Source organism: Bison bison, unplaced genomic scaffold (assembly GCF_000754665.1).
Source record: "Bison bison bison isolate TAMUID 2011002044 unplaced genomic scaffold, Bison_UMD1.0 scf7180017864289, whole genome shotgun sequence".
Classification (NCBI taxonomy): domain Eukaryota; kingdom Metazoa; phylum Chordata; class Mammalia; order Artiodactyla; family Bovidae; genus Bison; species Bison bison.
In genome coordinates this window covers 4,457,424-4,465,196 of record NW_011494861.1, presented here as the reverse complement: position 1 = coordinate 4,465,196, position 7,773 = coordinate 4,457,424, and the positions used below count along the sequence as shown (strand labels likewise).

Sequence of the window (7,773 nt, the reverse complement as noted above, 5' to 3'; positions counted from 1 at the left end):
CCAGAGGGAGGCAGCTGCAGGGAGCAGGGCCTGGGGAAAGGAATCCAGGCCTGAGGAGGCCTGGAGGTTTCTGCCCGGACAATGGGCTCTTAGTGTGAAGCGCTGGGCAGAGAGGCAGGACGTGGGAGTTCAGGGCGTCAGCCACTGGCCAGGCCACCACGAGGTTGCTCTGTGGCCCTGGCTGCAGAGGCGAAACACTCCCTGCCAGAGCCGGGCTCTGCAGTCCTGGTTCTGGGGGGTCAAGGAGTGCTCTGTAGCACACAGGGATGCTTTTCTGCCCACCTGGGCCCAGGTAAGGCCTGCGGCATCTGCATGTGCCCCAGCAGGGTCGAGGGGCAGCCCCTGGTGCCCCCACGAACATGCAAATGCAGTGCAGAGACCTCACTGTAGCAGGGCTCTCAGAAAACAAAGTCAGTTCAGCTCTTGTCACTTTGGGGAGCACCACCTGGCATGGGGTGCTGTTCACGCGGCCATTGCATCTATCCCCATTCAGGCACGGTCGCCTGGGGCCTTGTCACTGGGCCCTCGGTGAGCAAGCCGGTGTCTGCTTAGAGAGCTCACAGGCTCTCCCCTTCAGGGCCCACGGTTCACCTTTTCTCTGCACGGGAACTTCCCCGTCCCCACAGCAGGGGGTTTTATGGTGACTCTGCGGTGCCCTAGATTTCTCTCTTCCTCCAGAACTCCCAGCCACTGCCAGAGGGTGGGTGGGCACGTGGGCCAGGGGTCATGCCCACATCTATTCCCACTTCAGTGGAGCCCAAAGAAATCCTAAGGCTGCTGCAGGCAGCCAGCTTGGCCCGGGCCCATGGTGAGATGTGGCACCCCTGGCCCAACCTCCCCCCGCAATCACAGGACACACCAGTGGATGCCTGGAACAGGTGGCCCTGGGGTACGCAGGTTGGAGACAGTTAAGGACCCTGCCATCTTGGTTCAGAAGGAGCCCACCCCACCTTGCGGGGGAAGAGGGGCTGTTTTGAAAGGCAAATTGCTTTCTGCAGGGCGAGAGAGATGGTTTCAGGCTTATGTTATCAAAAGGGAAATGACCCCACCCGTGGCCACTGAGCTGCCCAGCACTTTCATAGGTGAGAACTGCAAACAGATGGTCACAGATGCTTATCCACATGCATGTACAACATGACCACAAACAAACTTATGGTTACCAAAGGGAGAGAGGGGGTGGATAATTTAAGATCCTATGTGTTTGGGATTAACACATACACACAATTATATATAAAATAGATAAACAACAAGGACCTACTACAAAGTACAGGAAACTCTACTCAGTATTTTCTAATAATCTATAAGGAAAATGAACCTAGAAAAGAATATAAATATATAACTGAGTCTGAAACTAACACAACATTGTAAGTCAACTATGTTTCAGTCAATCGATCAGTCATGTGGTGTCGGTATGATGCCGCTGCCACTGCTAAGACACAGTACGAAGGGACCTGATGCAGGACTTGCCCTTGAACGTGGAACATTCTCACACCTTGGCTTCCCTGATAGTTCAGTTGGTAAAGAATCCACCTGCAATGTAGGAGACCCCAGTTCGATTCCTGGGTTGGGAAGATCCACGGGAGAAAGGACAGGTTACCCACTTCAGTATTCTGGCCTAGAGAATTCCATGGACTGTACAGTCCATGGGGTCGCAAAGAGTTGGACACAACTGAACAACTTTCACTTCACTTAAAAATGAAGTAACAACCAGAAGATTCACCTTGGAATGCTATAGGAATCAATGGATATGAAACCCTTGAGGGAGAGCTTGAGACTTCCAGGAGGTTTATCTAGACAAAATCCTTATTAACTACAAAAGGAAAAAGAGTAACTGCAGTGGAGACTGGTAGATAACACCTCGACCAAGTGGTCAAAGTGAACATCACCAGGAAACGTACAAGTCACAGTTGCCAGCCACCCCCAGGTAGCAAGCGAGAACCGGTTTCTGTGAGATTTCAGCCCAAAGTGCCGATTCTGAATCTGTTCAGGGACACACTGACTGAACCCACCCACCCCAGTAACCATCTGCATGAGTCATTTTTCACCAGGTGATTCTGGTAGGGGACACAGAACTAACAAGCCACCACCAACCAGAAGAATTTGGGAAAGGTCAAAAGGAGACAGGAGACTCCAGTCCATATATCCTCCCATAATCCTCCTCACTGGAATCCATCTTGGCCGAGCAATACTCACACCACCAGGAAGGGCCTTGAGTCACAGCAATTGGCCAGAGACTACCTGGAAATGAATTACCTCGTCATAAAACCCAAGGCTGCAAGCCACGTGGCAGAGCAGTCCTCCTGGGTTCCTTTACCTACTGCTTTCCCTGTGGACACCCCTTCCCAACAAAGTCTCTTGCTTTGTCAGCACGTGTGCCTCTTTGGACAATTCATTTCCAGATGTTAGACAAGCATCCACTCTTGGGCCCTAAAGGGGGTCCCCCTTTCTGCAACAATTCCACTCACCAGGAAGCATCAGGTAACCTGGATGAGAGAGATATCCTACAAAACAGGGTGCCTGTACTAGTCCCAAGTGTCTCAGTGGTAAAGAATCTGCCTGCCAATGCAGGAGATGTGGATTCAATGCCTGGGTTGGGAAGGTTCCCTGGAGAAGGAAATGGCAACCCGCTCCATTATTCTTGCTTGGGAAACTCCATGGACAGAGGAGCCTGGTGGGCTACAGTCCATGGGGTCGCAAAGAGTCGGACATGACTTATTGACTGAACAACACTAACAACATGGTCATGCAAGAGACTGCCCTTGCCTTTTGGAAATACACCCTGAAGGATTAGGAGCAGGGGGCATCAGGTCTGCAACTTATTCTTAAATGATTCCAGAAAAAAATTAATGGAAAAGATAAATAAAGCTAATGTATTTAATTGCACATTAATAGTGGGGGAAATCCAGAATGCTAAAAATAAATGACTGCCGAATTACCTCTCAGTTTAAAAAATTATTGTCAAGGCCAAGAGACAAGACGGAATCCTAAAGGGGCACTGACCTTGAAGTTCTAACTCGGAGCCTCCTGCTCACAGCTCTGTGGCTCAGGCAAGTCTCATCAGCTGTGGCTGGAGGGTGATCAACCCTGGGTGAGTCCCCTGGGTTATGGAGGATCAAGGCGCTAAGGAATCAAGACAGCACTTTGCAAGACCTCAGGAGCCTGACCTCTGAGGATAAAGTATAAGCTGCCCTCCTTCCCCAATGAGATTTTTTTTTAAGTCTTTCAGTAAAGGAAACTATGTCAGGCATTATGATAGAGCCCCAGGGGGCATGCAGGGACTTCATGGGTACTAGTCTCTCCAGCCTCCTGCGGTGTATGGCTGCATTCAGCTCTATAGATGGCTTTTCCTATTTATCATGTCCTACCACTTAAAAATATATATATTACTTGTAGACTTCATGGCCAGTATTTAATGGCAGCATAACACTTCCAGGTAGGTTATGGTCTATAACTTACTGATCCCCTATTTTTTGGACATTCAAATTGTCATCACTGGCTAACAGTGCCATGCAAACTCCTTTGTACATCCAGCTTTGCATGTCATTTGGTTGATCTCCTTAGACTAGATCCCTATAATAGGATTTCTGGGATCAAGAGGTATGAACCAAATACTTTCTACATGGATTATTCCAATTTACATGGCCAAAAATAATTAGGAAAACACCAGTGTCATCTGCATATCACATTAATATCCTGCCTTACTACTTTTTTCCTTCTAATTTAAAGAGAAAATGGTACTTCTTTGCTATTGCTTGTTTGAGTATTCATGCTTTCACTACTTTGTCAGAATGTCCTCTGTCCATTTCTGAAGGTATTTGTCAGTTTTCTTTAAAAAAAAAATCAACTCATAAGAACTCTTTAGAGAATAGAGATTGACCTTTTGTGTATTCATATTTTAAAATATTTTTGGAGACTGGAAGGTCTGAAGAAGAGTACTGATTTCCAGTCATTTGACATGGTTAATGACTGGGTCACTGTGTAGCCTGAGTCTGAAGATGAGACTTCCCACTGCCAAGAGGTCCTTGCTAGTGGAGGTAATGGAATTCCTGTTGAGCTATTTCAAATCCTAAAGATGATGCTGTGAAAGTGCTGCACTCAATATGCCAGCAAATTTGGAAAACTCAGCAGTGGCAACAGAACTGGAAAAGGTCAGTGTTCATTCCAATCCCAAAGAAAGGCAACGCCAAAGACTCTTTAAACTACCACACAATTGTACTCATCTCACACACTAGCAAAGCAATGCTCAAAATTCTCCAAGCAAGGCTTCAACAGTATGTGAACCAAGAACTTCCAGATGTTCAAGCTGGATTTAGAAAACACAGAAGAACCAGAAATCAAATTGCCAACATACACTGGATCATCGAAAAAGCAAGAGAATTCCAGAAAAATATCTACTTCTGCTTCATTGGCTACACTGAAGCCTTTGACTATGTGGATCACAACAAACTGTGCAAAATTCTTCAAGAGATGGGAATGCCAGACCACCTTACCTGCCTGCTGAGAAATCTGTGTGCAGGTCAAGAAGCAACAGTTAGAACTGGACATGGAACAACAGACTGGGAGAGGAGTACGTCAAGGCTGTATATTGTCACCCTGCTTATTTAACTTATATGCAGAGTACATCATACAAAATGCCAGACTGGATGAAGCACAAGCTGGAATCAAGATTGCCGGGAGAAATATCAATAACCTCAGATATGCAGATGACACCACCTTTATGGCAGAAAGCGAAGAGGAACTGAAGAGCCTCTTGATGAAAGTGAAATAGGAGAGTAAAAAAGCTGGCTTAAAACTCAGCATTCAAAAAACAAAGATCATGGCATCCGGTCCCATCACTTCATGACAAATAGATGGAGAAACAATGGAAACAGTGACAGACTTTATTTTATTGGGTTCCAAAATCACGGCAGATAGTGACTGCAGCCATGAAATTAAAATACGCTTGCTCCTGGGAAAAAAAGCTATGACTAACCTGGGCAGCATATTAAAAAGCAGAGACATTACTTTGCCTACAAAGGTCCATATAATCAAAGATATGGTTTTTCAAGTAGTCATGTATGGATGGGAGAGTTGGACTATAAAGAAAGCTGAGCGCCAAAGAATTGATGCTTTTGAAGTGTGGTACTGGAGAAGACTCTAAAGAGTCCCTTGGACAGCAAGGAGATCAAACCAGTCCATCCTAAAGGAAATCAGTCCTGAATATTCACTGGAAGGACTGATGCTGAAGCTGAAATTCCAATACTTTGGCCACCTGAGGCTAAGAACTAACTCACTGGAAAATACCCTGATGCTGGGAAAGATTGAAGGCAGGAGGAGAGGGGACGACAGAGGATGAGATGGTTGGATGGCATCACTGACTCCATGGACATGAGTTTGAGTGAGCTCCGGGAGTTGGTGATGGACAAAGAAGCCTGGCATGCTGCAGTCCATGGGTTGCAAAGAGTTGGATATGACTGAGTGACTGAACTGAACTGAACTGAAGAGGTCATTCAGCAGCCATAAACTAATCCTTCAAAGAAAGACAATGAAGAATCCTTAGCAATATCATCTGGGAGGATCCAGGTCAATATATGAACCTGCTGGACAGGTTTTTACCAAGTTTTAGACTAGCAAAGGGAGTGCTAATTTCTGGAAGAGAAAAAATTGTCAAAGTCCCTTTGACAGGAAAAATGTATTTTTTCTTTTAAGAAGCAAGTGGATAGGGACATCTCTGGTGGTCCAGTAGTTAAGAATCTGTCTTCCAATGCAGGAGACTTGGGTTTGAACCCTGGTGAGGTAACTAAACTACCACAACTATTGAGCCTGTGCGCTGCAACTTTAGACCCAATGTAGCCATATATATATAAAGTAGGTGGATCACATACAACAGACAAGAGGAACCATCTGGTTCCTTACAGCCAGAGAAGGACACACGGGCTTTCTTAGAAGGCTTTCCCTAAGCATCACAGAAAACGTCCCTAGAAGTGAAAAGAAAGGTTCTTAGGAAATGTGTCTTTTCTATAGAAGCTGCACAGGTTCTCTTTATCACTTAAAAAATACATTGCATTCAGTACTTTTCAAAAGAGGGGGGAAAAGAGAAGAGAACCTTGCAAAGGAAGTCTTGGGCTCCTTCCCAGGTACACGTGAGCTTTACGCTGCCCACACCCAACCAGGCTCCCAAGAACAGGGTCCCAGAAATAGATGCAGAGATCCAGTGGGACAGAGAGAAAGGAAAGGCTGCCCCTTCTCTGTGGGTCTCTGTAGCACCTGACCCTGTCTGAATGGCTCACTGCAAACATTTTGACTTGAACAGCTGAGAAGCAGACCATTTAATTTCCCAGGGACCAGCTGGCCTCCCTCCAACAGCCGTGAGACCTTGAGGTCAAGTGACTCTTGCAGGCTTGTGACCTTACTGTTGTGACACCCAGGTGACTTGTCTCTACAAAAGTGCTGACCATCCTCTGTCCCTTGGAAAGAACTCAAGTATTTAACAGAGAGGACCTATAATTAGGGCAGCATTTGGTGCTCTTATTTGGAGGAGGGAGAAGAGGAAAGAAGCTCTATAAAATTCCTGCCTTGGGTTCAGCACAGGACCTCACCAGATGTTTGCATCCTGAGATTACACTGGGAAGGGGCCAACCTTGGTTCACAGGTGAGTTACCTGGATGAGACACTACAATGCCAGGGCAGGACAAGGCCTTGGTTCTCGCTACCCAGAGACTCCAGGCAGCTGGCAGCTGTCTTCCAGACCAGCCTCTGCCTCTGACCTCAATTTCAGAGCTGCTGAACTCTGGAAAGAAAGATTATTTAGAACATAGATAACAAGACATTGGTGCCTGAGGTTTAGAGATGAGTAAAGATAAAATAAACAAGACTGTCCTTCCTAAATTTTAGCGTTGAGGCAGAGGGTTGGGTGAAGGGCAGCCTGAGAGTGGCCAGATGAATTACATGTACTTTTCCATCCTGGGGCACCTAACTCATCTCTCAGGTGCCTGTCCCTATGCCCAAGGGCAGCAGAATGGCCAGAAGGCAGTGAAACAGGTGGCCAAAGGTCGAGAGTGGCCTCACCAGTTCTCCAGGTGCTTCCAAGTTACTAGGGTCTGGCTCTGAGGGTGAGCTCTAGTCCCCCACGCTCAAGGGCCTTCGCTGAGGCGCCCACCTCCCTGGGAGCTTCGAGCTGGGGCCACCTCAAAGGGACGACCCCTGCGGCAATATACAGAACTAGTTCATCAAGACCATCATTCCGCTGGCCCAGGGCTATCCCGGGACATGAGCAGACACTGCCGGCTGGGTGACCGGCCAAAGGTCCGACCAAGACGCGTGGCCCTGAGAGTGGCGAGGGCCACAGGGACAGCACACAGGATCCGGGCAGGGATCAGGGAACCTGAAGGAAAGCGGCGTCGCCCTCACCCACCTGATAACATGGAAAGCCCAGAGCAGGCGGCCAGTCTCGGACCCATGCGCCGTGCGCACGATGCTGAGATACAGGTAGAGGGCGATGGCCACCGTCCAGAAGAAGGAGCTGGTGTTGGCGAAAGTGGAGAGCGCGCCCTGCAGCACGCAGTCCCACGAGGAGTCCTTGAAGTCCTGTAGGACCCCGTAGAAGTAAGAGGCGGCCGAGAGCAGGTCGGCCAGAGACAGGAAGAGCAGCAGGCGCCGCGCCTGGCTGCGCAGGTCGGGCCACAGGGCGTGCGTGGCCATCAGCAGGCCCGAGCCCAGCGCGGAGAGCACGCACGACAGAAGCACCACGGCGCGCTCCGACGGCACCAGCTCGGTGGGCGGCACGGGAAGTGG

General features: G+C 48.3%; 1 protein-coding gene across 1 annotated transcript in view; it reads right to left on the bottom strand.

Annotated features, from left to right (window-relative positions):
* GPR157 (G protein-coupled receptor 157) overlaps positions 1-7,753 on the bottom strand; it is a 23,514-nt gene extending 15,761 nt beyond the window's left edge. Inside the window, exon 1 of the mRNA XM_010849930.1 lies at positions 7,394-7,753. Coding sequence (XP_010848232.1) covers positions 7,394-7,680 — 287 coding nt within the window. The 5' untranslated portion in view covers positions 7,681-7,753. The remainder of the gene's footprint in view (positions 1-7,393) is intronic.
* Positions 7,754-7,773: the final 20 nt, after the last annotated feature.